The 15,835-nt window shown below is 37.8% G+C and overlaps 1 protein-coding gene across 1 annotated transcript; it reads right to left on the bottom strand.

Annotated features, from left to right (window-relative positions):
• Nucleotides 1-6,779: 6,779 nt before the first annotated feature.
• LOC138873531 (uncharacterized) lies at nt 6,780-7,825 on the bottom strand. The gene is made up of 2 exons (XM_070152000.1): nt 7,422-7,825; nt 6,780-7,359 (listed from the first exon to the last, which is right to left on the bottom strand). The coding sequence occupies exons 1-2, from the start codon at nt 7,823-7,825 to the stop codon at nt 6,780-6,782; spliced, it is 984 nt and encodes a 327-aa protein (XP_070008101.1).
• Between the last annotated feature and the right edge of the window lie 8,010 nt (nt 7,826-15,835).

Genomic DNA, 15,835 nt, shown 5'->3' with positions numbered 1-15,835 from the left:
GATTGGGCTTCCCAATATAAGCTGGGCTAAGTTATTGTGCCTATTCTATTAGCAAAGCATACCAGCCTATTTTTGGGGGATTTGCATCTATACCCGCTTTTTAGGTCACGTTTTAACTTATATCCGTTTTACAAAAAAAATTGCAAGCGTACTCGCTTTTCGCATAAACTTCAGGCATACGTGTTTGAAGTAGCAAAGGCAATCACACAAACTTCAGCATTCTAGTAGACGAGCCTGAAGTTGTTTGTAATTCCTAAACTTAAGCATTCTACTAGCTGAAGTTTTGTTCTCTATTTGCTGAACTTCAGCATGTTTTAGTTGAAGTTTTGTCCTGGATTCAATAGTTTGTCGTAAAGCTTTTTCAAAAACTTCAGCAAAAGATGCTGAAGTTATTTAGTTCATTTATAAAAACTGCAGTACTATATAAGCTGAACTTTTGTCCTGGATTCATTAGTTTTGTTATAAAACTTTTTCAAAAAACTTCAGCAGAAGATACTGAAGTTATAAAGTTCATTTATAAAAAACTCCAACACTAAATAAGCTGAAGTTTTTATCCTATACTAGCTGAAGTTTTGTCTTCTTCCCCAAGTAAAAAGGTTCATGCCAATAAGCTTGTTGGAGGGTAACAGTTTGCTGGTTATAATGTTGATCGATCAGGGCTAGTTCATGCCAATAAGCTTGTTGCATGGCAACAGTTTGCTGGTTATAATGTTGATCGATCAGTTCCTAGCCCTGGGATTGGCCATTAACAATTAGCTTTATATATTGGCTACTTTTAACTTTGAAATGGTTGCATATATACAAGATTATGAAGTGCAAATATACCCCATTCAACAATTTTGAAACATATAATTGATCAATTAACATATAACTTTATGACGAACATAAACCAAATCTTGATTTTCATTTGTTGAAACATCGACACCAAGAAGACACAAGTTCTTCCGCAACAAATCCGCATTCTTGAATTGAAGGCCTTTGAGTCCTATTTCAACTGCAGTTTCAACATTCCTCATCCAGGACAAAGAGTAGAAAAGAAAGGAGGAAGAAAGGAGCGCACAGGTAGCAGGAAGAAGGAGGCACCTGAAGTTGTAAAAATTAGGGTATATGTTAAATAAATTTAAAAATATGGGTATAGTTTAAATGGGGGCGACCAAATAGGGCGCCCCGTACAATTTTTACCCTATTTCAATACTAGTCTCATGGTACGCGTATTGCGCTTGTACCCAAGCCAAATGATTAATTTTTTTAAATAAAATAAGCAAATATTATTATTAAAGTATGTACTGAATTTATAATGAATATTTAAGAATATAAATTTTTGAAAATGATAAACATTAATCTTATTTAGCTAGATCAATAATCAATAAAGAAAAAATATATATAAGTCTAATTATATTTTTTTTATTGTGATTAAGCCGTACCACCAACCCCTACCCCCAGCCATAGGCTTTTGGTGATGGACATTTGTATTAGGATAAGGAGGAAGAAGAGGTCAGTACAAGGACGCCCCAGGATTAGGTGGGGCGCCTTAACTAAGGATAAAGCTAAAGAGTTGGAAGGAAGGTTATCGGCAATGGGAGCTTGGAGAAGTAGTGGGGACGCAAACACAATGTGGTCGACGACGGCGGACTGTATAAGAAAGGCGGCGAGAGAGGTGTTAGGGATATCTACGGGCCACAATGGTGGCCACAAAGGAGATTGGTGGTGGAATGCAGTTGTCCAAGGTAAAGTGGAAGCAAAGAAGGCGGCTTACCTGCGGTTAGTAGGGAGCACTGACGAGGAGGAGAAGAGAGAGAACAGTCAAAGGTATAAGGTAGCTAGGAAGGAGGCGAAGATGGCAGTGACGGAGGCTAAGACGACAGATTTTGCTTATCTGTATGAGGAACTAAGGAGCAAAGGTGAGGAGAAGAAGTTATTCTGATTCGCTAAGGCGAGAAAGAGGACAACTCGGGATCTGGACCAAGTGAGGTGCATAAAAGATGATGACGACAAAGTTTTGATGGGAGATGACCAGATTAAGAGGAGGTGACAGACCTACTTTCATAAACTTCTAAGTGAAGAAGGGGATCATGATATTATACTTGGGGAATTGAGGAATGCCGACATTAACCATGAATTAAGTAATTGTAGGGACATTGAGATCGATTAAGTCATGGAGGCAATGCGTAAGATGAGAAGGGGCAGAGCTACCGGGCCAGACGAAATTCCGGTTGAACTGTGGAGGTGTGTGGGTAGAGCAGGCTTGGAATGGCTTACTGCATTGTTTAGTGTTATATTCAAGACTAATAGGATGCCTGAAGAGTGGAGGTGGAGTACAATGGTCCCGTTGTATAAGAACAAAGGTGATGTCCAGAGCTGTAACAACTATAGGGGCATCAAATTACTAAGTCATACCATGAAAGTTTGGGAGAGAGTGGTAGAAATGAGAGTGCGAAGGACGGTGTCTATTTCAGACAACCAGTTCGGGTTCATGCCGGGGCGATCTACCACAGAAGCTATCCACCTTATTAGGAGGATGGTGGAACAGTACAGGGATAGGAAGAAGGATCTCCACATGGTGTTTATTGATCTGGAGAAAGCGTACGATAGGGTTCCTAGGGAGGTCTTATGGAGCTGCTTAGAGGATAAAGGGGTCCCGGTTGACTATATTAGGGTGATTAAAGACATGTATGCTGGAGCTAAGACTCGGGTTAGGACAGTAGGAGGCGACTCTGAACACTTTCCAGTTATTACGGGGTTGCACCAAGGGTCTGCGCTCAGCCCATTCCTATTTGCCCTGGTGATGGATGCACTGACTCATCATATTCAAGGGGAGGTGCCATGGTGCATGCTATTTGCTGATGACATTATTCTAATTGACGAGACACGAGGCGGCGTCAACGAGAGGCTAGAGATTTGGAGACATGCTCTTGAGTCTAAAGGTTTCAAGTTGAGCAGGACGAAGACGGAATACCTCGAGTGCAAATTTGGAGTTGAGCCGACGGAAGCGGGAGTTGAAGTGAGGCTTGACTCTCAAGTCATTCCCAAGAGGGGTAGTTTCAAGTACCTTGGATCGGTTATTCAGGGGATCGGGGAGATTGACGAGGATGTCACACACCGTATAGGGGTGGGGTGGATGAAGTGGAGGTTAGCGTCGGGAGTCTTGTGTGACAAGAAAGTGCCACCGTTACTAAAAGGTAAGTTTTATAGAGCAGTGGTTAGGCCTGCCATGTTATATGGAACTGAATGTTGGCCGGTAAAGAACTCACACATCCAGAAGATGAAAGTAGCAGAGATGAGGATGTTGAGGTGGATGTGCGGGCATACAAGGATGGATAAGATTAGGAATGAAGATATTCGAGAGAAGGTGGGTGTGGCCCCCATGGAGGACAAGATGCGGGAAGTAAGACTCAGATGGTTCGGGCACATTCAGAGGAGGAGCACTGATGCACCAGTGAGGAGGTGTGAGCGACTGGCTGTAGTGGGCACGCGGAGAGGTAGAGGGCGACCTAAGAAGTATTGGGGAGAGGTGATCAGACAGAACATGACGCGACTTAGGATTACTGAGGACATGGCCCTTGACAGGGAATTATGGAGGTCGAGCATTAAGGTTGTAGGTTAGGGAAAGTTGTGAATATTTCTACAACACAATAGAGTGAGACTAGCCAGTTAGGAGTTAGACTAAGAATGTCATTGGTCGTCTATTGATGCAGGGCTTTACCTGCTAGTTTTACTATATCAGCCATCTATTTCGTATTTCGTATTCTGTATTTCATATCTCTTATATTGCTGTTATTTTATTATGCATTTTTATGGTACTAATATATCGGCTCCTGATGTTTTTTTGAGACGAAGGTCTCCTGGAAACAGCCTCTCTACCCTTCGGGGTAAGGGTAAGGTCTGCGTACATATTACCCTCCCCAGACCCCACCTGTGGGATTATACTGGGTCGTTGTTGTTGTTGTTGTTGTTGATTTGGATGAACTATCTATCTATATTTATATCTATCTATACTATACTATACTAAAAGCACGAAGGGCCTTAGAGAAATATCGTTCGCTTTTTACCTTTTAAAAATAAATTTCACATTGGATAAGAAGTATAATTCAATTTTTTTTTAATATTTACAACTTAGTCCTTATTTGAATTATGTATGAAGTTCTAATATTTAGGAGTTCAAAATCAATTCAGATTTTACCTTATTTAAATTATTTATGTAACTGTAATCATTCCATATTAAGTTCTTAATATGTAGTATTTTAAACATCAACTAAAATTAACGGTAATCATTCCATATTAAGTTCTTTTTTTGTTCAAACTATCTAATTTTCATTCAACCAAGTATAATATTTACAACTCACTAGTTCTTTTGGACTCTTGAACTAGTCTCTCCTACAGAAAAAAATATTTGACAATCACTGATTTCTAACTTTGTCTAACTCTTGCTATACATTTTCTACTTCTCTAACTAGGATAATAGTTCAATTTGTCCAGCTCCTTTTGCCATTTGATTTCTTTCTGCCCTCTTGTATGAAGCTCTGAGATAATAGTATTCATCCTTTGTTGGCTTGTTATCTTCTTGTCTTGAAATCTCCTTTGATTCCTCTCTGCCCAAACATGATATACAACAGCTGCACATATGAACCTTACTAGTTGTGCTTTAACTCTGCTCGAACTTCTCTTTTCTAGCCATTCTGTTTAAGCATTCCAGCTCCCTATGGTGTGTATTTCCCCTAGCCATTTTAACAGGGTTGCCCACAGATGTCTGGAGTAGTCACATTCAAAGTATTAGTGCTCCATTGTTTCTTTAACAATTTTTTCACATAGCACACAATCAGTAGCTACTGATATGCCTTATTTTCTTAATCTGTCAATTGTTGTGAGCTTCTTGTACATAGCTAACCACTGTATGAATTGATGTCTTGGCAGTGCTTTTGAACCAATTGTTATCTTCTTCCAACTACACTTAGGATATTGGGGCATTAATGCAACATATAGTTTCTTTATACTCAACTTCCCTTTGCTACAATACTTGTTCAAGTCAGCTCTTGGATGGCTTAACCAACCATTCTCTAGTATCAAATATTTTCCTAATCAACCAACAGGCTTGTTTAGGTGTTTGAATTGACATAATCTCCTTTCCTTTTATATAATAGCTATATATCCATTGTATCCAAAGATTGTCCTTCTTCTCAGTAATTTCCCAAAGGAGCTTACAAAGTGCAACTTTATTCCAGTTTAGTAGGTCAATTATATTCAGTCCTCCTGCTGAGTAAGGCATACAAACTTTATCCCATGCAACCAGTGCTCTTTTCAAGATTTCAGTGTTTTCCAGTCCATAGAAATGTTTTACAAGCAGGTACTATCAGCTTAGATATCTTCTTTGGAAGTAAGAAGATCTGGGCCCAGTAGGTTTGCATTTCAAAGATCACACTTTTAATCAATTGTACTCGACCACTATAAGAGAGAAATTTTATTGTCCAGTATTTGAGTCGAGCTGTAATCTTTTCTACTAACGACATACATTGCTGTATAGATAACTTCTTTGCTGACAATGGGACTCCAAGGTATTTGAATGGCACCTCCCCTGCTGCAAACTTCATCTCTGTCATCATCTCTTCTTTAAATTCTTTTGAAACTCTTGCTATGTATAAGGCACTCTTCTCCATATTTGCCTTCAGTTCTGATACTTCTGAAAAGTGCTGGAATCTGCTCATGAGTAATCTAGTTGATATCTTATCTGCTATGCAACACAATATAAGGTCATCTGCAAAACAAATATGAGTTATTTTCTGCTTGGCACACCTCGGATGGCAATTGAAGTTTGGCATTCCTTCCAATGTCTTCAAGGATCGATTGAGATATTCCATTACCAATACAAACAAATAAGGAGACATTGAGTCTCCTTATCTAAGCCCTTTTTTTGCTTGGAATCTTGTAGTTAATCCTCCATTGAGCAATAGGGAATAATTCACTGTTGTTACACATTCCATTACCAACTGCACAAACCTCATAGGCATACCAAACTCAATCAGAATTATTCTTAGGAATGGCCATTTGACTGAATCATACACCTTTCTTATATCCACCTTAATCAAACACCTTGGTGATATCCCCTTCTTTGTATATCCTTTAACTAACTCATAGGCTATGATCACGTTATCCAGTATGTTTTTCCCCTCTATAAATGCAGACTGGGCTGGACACACAATACAATCAACCACTGTCTTCAGCTTTACTGTCAAGATTTTTGCAATTATCTTGTAGAGTGTGGAGCAACATATTATTGGTCTAAACTCCTTTACATATGTAGGGCTATTCGCCTTAGACACTAGAGTTACTGTTGTGCAGTTTATACTTTTCAACAGTTTCTCATTCTCAAAGAAGTCCTTAATGGCTTGTTTGACTTCACTTCCAACAAGTTTCCAGTATGTTTTGAAGAATTCTTTAGGGAAGCCATCCACTCCTGGTGCTTTGTCACTAGGTAACTCTTTTACTGTCAACTCTATATCTTGTTCTGTTATTGGTCTGACCAATTCCTGTTGTTGTTCATTAGTTAGACAAGGGCCCTTCCTAGCTGTTTTCAAATCTATACAGGTTAGTTCTTCAGCACATTCTCCAAGTAAGGATTGGAAAAAGCTAGTGAATTCTTGTTCTATCATTCTTGGCTCTGTTATCCTGACCCCTTGGTCATTGCATATTGAACCAATTCTATTTCTTGCTTGTCCTTCCTTCATCTGTGCATGAAAGAACTTGGTATTTTGATCTCCTTCTTTTATCCAGATTGCTCTAGATTTTTATCTCAACACCTTCTCATTCACTTCTTCCCACTTTATTTTCTGGCTTATCATATTCCTTTCTTCTGTAATTAACTCCTCATTGAATGGATCTTTGTCAAGCTTCTCCTGAGTTATCTTCAGTTGTTGACTTAGGCTATCCAGCTTCTTTTCTAATGATGACATCTCCTTGTTCAGCTTCAACACTCTATCCTTTAATCTCCTCAATTTCATCCATACAGAATACATTTTGTGTCCTTCTATATGTTGCCCCCGTATTTCTTCAACAGCTTGTTCAAACTCCTTATTATGTAATAACACATTGTACAGTCTAAACGGTTTAGACATATAGGACTTGACTACCATTGTGTTAATGACAATAGGAGTATGATCTGAGACACCTGGGTTTTCAAATATAGCTTCTACACTACTATACTTTGTCAGCCAAGCTGCATTACCAAAGGCCCAGTCTATGTTACTATAGATCCTGTCATTAGTATCCCTCTTATTACACCAAGACCATTCACTTCCTTTTCTGTTTAGCTGCCCCACCCCAATGTCAGTAACACATTTCTGAAAGTCCACTAATCTGCTTGTTGTACTGGTTGTCCATTAATTCTATCATCAACAGACAACATACTATTAAAATCTCCTATTAGCAACCATGCCTTTTGAATATTATTCTGAATACTCCTCAATTGATCCCATAAGTTCCTTCTTTCTGCAACAATGTTCTTCCCATATACAAAAGTAACTTCAAAAGTATTCTGTGTGCTTTTATCCCTTACTTTGCAATGGACTAATTGATCACTTGCTATTGCTATATTGACTTGTACCAGTTGATCTTTCCATAGGATCCAGATCCTTCCCCTTTCATTTATTGCCTCATCAGAATAAACCTTCCATTCTCTATTGAACTTTTCCTTCACTTTAATCACACTTCTAGGCTTTATTTTTGTCTCAAGGCAGCCTAGTAAAACTATTTTATGCTCAAACAGAAATGCCTTGAGTTCTTTCTGCTTGAAGGGCTTATTCAGCCCTCTAATATTCCATGAGCTAACTATCATGGTGGATTCTTCTTATCAAGGACAATCCCTTCAGTCACTTTGTCAATACTGCACATCTTTTGAATTCTCAAAGGACCAAATCTGTTCTTGTTCAATAGATCTTCTAAATTTTTATCTGACAATGCCCCATGCTGTTTAGGCTTTCCTTGTTCCTTCATGATTTGTTTTCCTCTTTTCTTTTGTTGTGAGAATTCTGCTTTTATAATCTCCCCTTGCTTTGGCTCCAAGCTGTCTTCCTTTTCTTTCTGATCTTTCTCTGCCACCACCTTTACTCTCCATTGTCTTGCTGGTTTCTTTGTCCTTTGCTGTTGCTTTGGTTTCATAAACTGTTGATCCATCTGCCTTTATGCTTGTTGGGCTTTTGTACACCCTTCTTTATGTTGCCCTAGCTAAAGGCATTCCTCATAGAATACTGATTTTCATTCATATTCTAACATTTGTTCCCTGTATTTTCCATCAGCCACTTTAATCATCAGAGAATCAGGCGGCTTTTGTGTTATATCCATCTCAACTAGGATACGAGCATATGAAATTCTATCACTGTTAGCTGTTAATTTGTCTGAACAAATAGGTTTGCCTAGGTAACTAGCAATCCTACCCAAATTATCCTTGCTCCAGTATTGAATTGGTAGACTAGGGAAAATGACCCATATAGGCACATTCCTTATCAATTCCTTACTCAACTGAAAATCAGGATCCCATTATTTCAGGATCATAGGTCTGTTCTGAACTGTGTATGGCCCTTGTTGAATGACTTTGTTCTTATCATCTTCAGTATCAAATTTGAATATAAAATAGCCCTCGTCGTGTAGGTATACTTGTGGAACATTGACAAAATTCCATACTCCATACACAAATTTGAGCATCTCCTTAAATGATGGTGATCCACCCAGAACATACCCGATTAAAGCTGCCTTCCATTTCAGGGTTTGTTCGTTCACCTCCTTCAGATTTAATCGCACAATCTTTGTTCCTTCCTTCATAATCGGCAGATAGTATTCCAATTGAAGCCCTTGCTGCTGAGATCGATTTCCTTTGACTACCTCAGCCATCGTTGGATTTGTTTGACTAGGGTTTCCTTTCTGTATTGAGAATGTCAATTTCCTTGCCGCTGAATTAGCTTATGCTTCCGTTTGCTTTTGGTTCTCCATTTCAACACATTTTGAAGTCTGCATCATCGTGGGAGCACTTCCCATTCTCGTCATCCATTGACCTAATTGAATTTGTGCTAATGTTTGAGGTTCTCCCGACTCTGGTGTTACTACTCTACTTCCTTCTTCCTGCTCTGGTATCGTCGTCGATGTCTCGCCTTTGTTTCACGTCGAGTCATGGCTTGAATGCGTACGTTAGTTAGCCCTGCTTAACGTGCGCCTGCAGAGTCATTCCTTCCATATTAAGTTCTTAATATGTAGTATCTTAAACATCAACTAAAATTCTATTAATTAAAAGCTTTAATAAACTAACCCAACACATGCATGTTCAATGGTGGTAAGAAATATAAGGGAACATCATGAAAACCATTGGGCTAATTGATTTTTTTTTACTTTAAATTTAAATTAAATTACCTTAAATGGATTATTTGTTATTTTAGCAACGTGACATAATTGTCATTTTTATGTTACAACTCAATATTTAAATTGGGATGTGCTAACATTAAAAATTTGAATAAACAAAAATCTAATGAGTTATATAATAATAAAAATAAAAAAATTAAGCCTTTGAATTAATTATTAGCAAAAAAGTATAATCCAATTATTTTCAAATGCATCACTTAAGTTAATTTATTTTTTTGGTTGAAAAACTCTTTGGTATATAAATTTGTTTTCATAAGATGAAGCAAATTGGCGGTGAAAAAAATCAGTAAAAGAGGAATATTAGTTATCATATAGCATTAAGAGTAAAATTAATTAAAATGCAAATTTAAATAATAAGAATAAAATAGTAGACCAAAATATATTCTAAATAAATTATATATTCTAAATAAATTATCTTATTATTATTATTATTATTATTATTATTATTATTTTCTTGCATTCATTTCAACGAATAACGAATCCGTACTTTTTTCCTTATAGAGCTAGCTAAACGAAATTAATATTCAATCTTACACTGTATAAATTAAGTTTTATTTTATAAAAATTATGTAAAATTTTAAAATTATTTACCCATTGATACGGGGAAACAGGCAAAGTGTGTACCCTGAGAAAATAAAGTTATACTGGATAAAATAGTTATTTAATTATTTTACTAATATATTTAGAAATTTATTTAATTATTTTTCTAATATTTAGAAATAGCCATTTAATTATTTAATATTTACCATTTAAAATAAACTAAAAATCTAAAATTTTACTTACTAAATTTTTTTCTTATTTGAACTATGTCATAATATTTTAGGACATTAAAATCAATTAAAACTCTTCTAAGAACTTAGTTTCTATTTAGGTAAAACTTCAAGCTTCTGTCATTTTCCTTTTCTTCAAAAAAGCTCTTGCTCACCAACTAATAACCTCAAATCTTTTCTTCACTGGTAAGATTTCAAAAAATTACTAAGTGCCTTTATAGAGAGTATTACTTTGTCAGATTCATAATATTCTTAGTTTTATGGCTTGCTGCCAGGATTTTTGGGATTTTGTTGCCACAAATCTTGATTGATTCACTTTAGTACAAAGAAAATTTTCCAATCAAAATATGTAATTCTGGTCAAGTTCATATTTTAATTTTAAAAAAAGAACAAACATTTTTGTGTTACAAATATTTACTTGGATGATCATTAATGAAAATTTTCTAATCATACAAATTTTATTAATTTATATTCTTTTATTTTATAATAAAAAATCAACTATTTATTACTCTATTATATTATCTATTACACCAATTATTTTACTATTATAAAAGCGCAACGTTCGAAGTGAAAGTCAAAATTGTCCATAGAAAGTTGAACTACATCTTTCCCTTTCATTCATATATTATACTTAAAATGTTGTACCTAGTTTTTGTACAATAAAACAAGGAATGGGACAATTATTTCCCTGTATAAAGCCCTCTCTTCGTCCATTCCCTCTAATTCAATCAAAATCAGTCAAGAATTCCCAAGCTTGAACAAAGAAACCCCTAGTTCCCTTCTTCCTTCAAAATCACAAAACTCACAACAATGATGAACTCACCTAGTGAATTTCCCTCTGAAATTCCTGAAGAAAACCCTACTCCTAACCCTACTACACCTGTCTCCATAACCACCCTAATTGAGTCTTCCTAAGTCCTCCCAATAAGCCCCAAATATTTTTACTCGACTGGTTGACTACTCTGACGAAGAAGATAGTGAAGGGTCTGAAGTGGAAACCCAGTTGTGGAGGAGCCGCAAAGTGAGGGGGAAGTTGTCATTGAACGGAAGAAGTGGTCAGTGAGAAGTTGAGTGAGAGAGTAGAAATTGAGACTCAGGTAGAATTAGTTGGAGTCGATGAGTCAGTGAAAGAGAGAGAGGTTGACGAAATTGTTGGTGAAGTGAGTGAGGAGACACCTGAAGAAACAGTGAGGAACATAGGGAGACATATCAAAGGGAGATTGTTAGTGCTGGAGTAGAAACACTAAAAGTTCCTGGACAACAACCAGGTTCTTCTGCTGCTGGTTAGGGATAAACAGTTACAGTGGGAGATGTTAAAGAGGTGAATGTGCGAAAAATATATCAGGTTCAATAACCTGATACCTTAAACACTGATTTGGAAGAATCATAATCCCTTGATTAGACTAACAATAAGTAGGATGGAGAAAAGGAAGGAGAAACAGAAGTTGGAAAGGAGAGTAGTGCTAACAGTGATGATGCGGCCCTGGTGAACTTGATTGCCAAGATGAAGGAGAGGAAACGGGCTTAGGAGAAAACCCTCCCTAAGAGGGTAAAGGATGTGGCAAAGAAGGCAGTCCTGCCCCTTGGGTCTATCACACTAGGAGGAAGAATATCTATAATGAGCGAGGTAGCTCTTGAGAAAGCCTTAGAGGAGAGTAAGAAAAAGAAGAAAGATAAAGAGAGGTTCAGACTGATTGATGAGTCTGATGTGGAGAAAGTTAACATGGTGAGTGAAAATGAGGAGGAAGAAGGAGAAGAAGATGAGGAGGAAGTCCCTCTGCAACAAAAAGGGAAGAAGAACGATGAATTATCTTCAGTTACTCCCAAGGAGAAGTCCTCCAAAAACAGAAAGGCTGTAGTTTCTGATCCAAAAATGAAAGGAACTAGTTCCAAGCAGAGGAAGAAGACTCAGAAAAAAGTTCCTATTGTGGGCAGAGAGGAGTGGTTCGCTGGATTGATCATGTTGAGGGGTCGATTAATTTATCCAGCTGTTGTGACCGTGTTTTGAATGAAAAAGTTGATAAAGAAGTTGGAGGTACATGGGTGGACCTTCCTGTTTCTATGCTTACTCCCAGTTATGTATGGTGAAGAAATGCTTTACTTTTATAAAAATTTCAAAGTGCTGGAGGATGGTACTATGAGTTTTGAAGTTAGGGGTGGACCTGTGTCACGACCCAAACTGAAGGGCCATGACTAGCACCCGACCACACTTGCCGAGCACCAACGTACATTTCATCTAACCTTCATTATTATCTTTTAAGGCTGACGAGATCAATATAAATGGTAGACCTAGATCATGGACAACCAGCAATAAAATATGATGGCATGCATATACATAGCAGGGGATGACCAGACAATCAAGAAACTACATATAAGGTATGAGCTACCACGCTACTATGAAAGACTATACAACAAAAACTAGCCGACAAGGCATACCAAACTATACATGAGCCGACACCTGTCTATGAGCCTCTAAAAGAACATAAGTGTTGCAACATAGCCGGAACAGGGCCCCGACATACCCATAATGTCTATAACAAAAATTGCATACCAAGACCAAGGCAAGTCCGGAGAAGGGATCTCGCCAATCACCGCTGATCTACTGTGGTGGGGGAGCTGTACCTGCCTGTCTATCAGGACCTGCAGCACGACATGCAGCGTCCACAAATAAAAGGACGTCAGTACGAATAAAGTACTGAGTATGTAAGGCAAGGAACCATAAATACGATCAGTAATATAAGCAAGGATAGAGAATATACAACCTGTAACATCTTAGTACCTCTGAGGGCTACTTACATGAAATGCATGATACATATGTATAAATACATAAACCTTTAAAGCATTCGCCTCTGTGGGCATCATCATCATCATATCGTACCCGGCCATAATAGGCTCGGTAGAATCGTACCCGGCCACGTGGAGCTCGGTAAAACCCAACTGATCAGTGGTTGCACAATAGGTGCCGTACCCGGCCAACTATAGCGTGGCTCGGTAGAGTAAAATAGATACATATATATAATGCATGCTCGACTCATGGAATCACATTCTAAACCTTTCGGAGTGACGTAAGGTCGGTATCCTCTGTACACGTTATTAGGACTAAGTCTTCACTATGAACCTTATAAGATTCAGGAAGTATGAACAACATTGATAACATAAGAATAAGAGAAGCAACATTAACATCAATCGTTCCATAAGAGGGAAAACAATGTAAGTACTGCTAGCTTCTAAGAGTAGAGTATCTTTGGAAGCTCGTTCATTACATTATGTACAATCGGAGTCGTGCAAAAGAAGGAAAGGGATAGCCTCACATACCTTGTATATACTGCCCCAATCTCAAGCTATGCAATTGTCAAAACTCCTTAGTCTACAATAAGAGAAACGATACTATCGTTATCATTTAAGCGTCATAACTATTATGTATCGACCACAACCTATTTTACGATGAAACGGACAGCACCTCCCCTATATATATGACCTCACACCATTCAAAACAATCACCAAACAGCCCAAACATCATCAATAATAAACATATTGAGCCTCCCGAAATAGTCCACACACAGCCTAATCACTCCATACATACGACGACCACCGTAGTCGTGTCAAACAACCTGGAAATGTTACGAATAACTATCAGCCCATAAACCTACATATATATGGTGTTTCTCCACACCCTTCCTCCTCCAAAACTCCACAAGATAGTAGTAAAATACGCAGCCCAACAACAACGCAAAACAGTCCACAAAACAATAACACTACTACCAAACCTTTCGATATATATCTCACAAGTTCTAGCTTCAATGGCTTAGCCGCAACTTGGATAATCTTAAATACATATAGAGTAAGAGGTTCCTTACCTTTATACAGAAAGAACAACTCCAATTTGACCTTAAATTTCCAAGAAATATCCCTCCAATGCTGCCACAACAACAAAAAAATGAAACTAGCGATCAAATTAGTGTTTTTCGGCACTAGAATCACTTTAGAAGGCTTGAAATCACCTAGGATTGATATTAAGAACATTAGGGAGTATTTACAGAACATATACCCTTTAAAACAACCTCCCACACGAGCTGGAACGACACAAAAATGAGCAACAACAAGAAGAACAAGAGACTTACTAGCGCCACGGAATTCCCGACACTTGATTTGTGTTGTTTGCCCTTTTTTTGGGTCTTGAATCTTGAGAGAACCTTGAGAGGATGTTCCTAGGGTTCTAAGTTCTGAAAATAGTGAAAAGAAATGACTAAAAACGGGTTGTGGTCATCCTATATAAGTCCAAATATCTTAAACCGACTTAGTGGGCCCCATAGAGAGGTGCTTGGCGCAGTCTCGCGAAAACGCGAATATCTCTCTACTCCGAGATCGTATCGATGAACGGTTTAATGCGTTGGAAACTAGACTCATAGATCTTTAATTTTGTGGGTAGATAACCCCGTAATTCCTTGTAAATTATGAGAAAAGATTAGAAACATTTGACCTAATGTTTAAGTAAAATTATGAACCTAAGTTGCGACAACTTTTGTCGACTTTTGTTTCATAACTCGTTTGACTTCAAGACTTATGATACGGATATTATATGATTAAAATACCTTAATAAATGACCTCTTGAGTGTATTAAGCACCGCTAGATTACCTGAAAATACGAGTTACAACATCCTTGATTCGTTTAACTTCTAATATTGGTTAATCACCCTTATACACTCTTGTATCACTTAAGACCAATAGGATTGACTTCTTATCATCTCAAAGATAATTCCTTCTTGGATTTATGTTAACTAATATATGGCATGAACTAACACATGTGGATATGGGTTGTAACACCCTCCCCCCCTTAGGAACATTCGTCCTCGAATGTAAGGGTTTAGGGGGAGTTTAAATCACCGTGGATTCCAATGGAAATTTCCGATCAATTTTCCCCTATAAAATGGTCACTAGCAAAACTTGCATGTAATTAAGCCCAACATATGGCTTCACAAGGCTACACAAAGCATTATGCGTATTTACATTATCTACATATCACCATTTTGTATTAAGGAGGAGTATTCTCAAATTATTGCTTACCTCATAAAGCCGTTTCTTCTTCCAATGTATCCTGTCTTCCACCAGCATCCTTGTTATCTTCATTCTGGAATAAGTAAGGGTATTTAGACTTCATCTCCTCTTCTACTTCCCATGTCATTTCTTCCATATTTTTGTTCCTCCACAATACTTTGACGGAAGCTACATCTTTTGTTCTCAGCTTGCGGACTTGCCGATCTAATATCGCCACTGGCACTTCTTCATATGATAGGTCCTCTGTAACTTGTACATCTTTGATAGGGACGACTCGAGAAGGGTCTCCAATACATTTTCTCAACATAGATACATGGAATACCGGGTGGACAAATTCCAATTCGGATGGCAATTCTAACTCATAAGCAACCTGTCCAATCCGTCGAAGAATTTTATACGGCCCGATATACCTTGGACTCAGCTTACCTTTCTTCCCAAAACGCATAATACCCTTCATTGGTGAGATCCTCAGGAAAACCCAATCACCAACCTCAAACTCTAGATCACGACGTCGGACATCAGAATAAGATTTTTGCCTGCTTTGTGCCGTCCTCAATCGCTCCTGTATCACTTTCACCTTCTCAATAGCTTGGTGAATCAAATCTGGCCCA

This window comes from Nicotiana sylvestris, chromosome 7 (genome assembly GCF_000393655.2).
Source record: "Nicotiana sylvestris chromosome 7, ASM39365v2, whole genome shotgun sequence".
NCBI lineage: Eukaryota > Viridiplantae > Streptophyta > Magnoliopsida > Solanales > Solanaceae > Nicotiana > Nicotiana sylvestris.
Note: the sequence above shows the minus strand (reverse complement) of the source record. Positions and strands in the feature narration are given on the sequence as shown.

Excerpts from the sequence above, each read along its gene's own strand:
- LOC138873531 (XM_070152000.1), bottom strand. The coding sequence starts at position 7,825 with ATGATAGTTAGCTCATGGAATATTAGAGGGCTGAATAAGCCCTTCAAG. Across the intron at positions 7,360-7,421 it reads AATAATATTCAAAAGGCATG|TACAACAAGCAGATTAGTGG; the intron begins GTTGCTAATAGG and ends ATGGACAACCAG.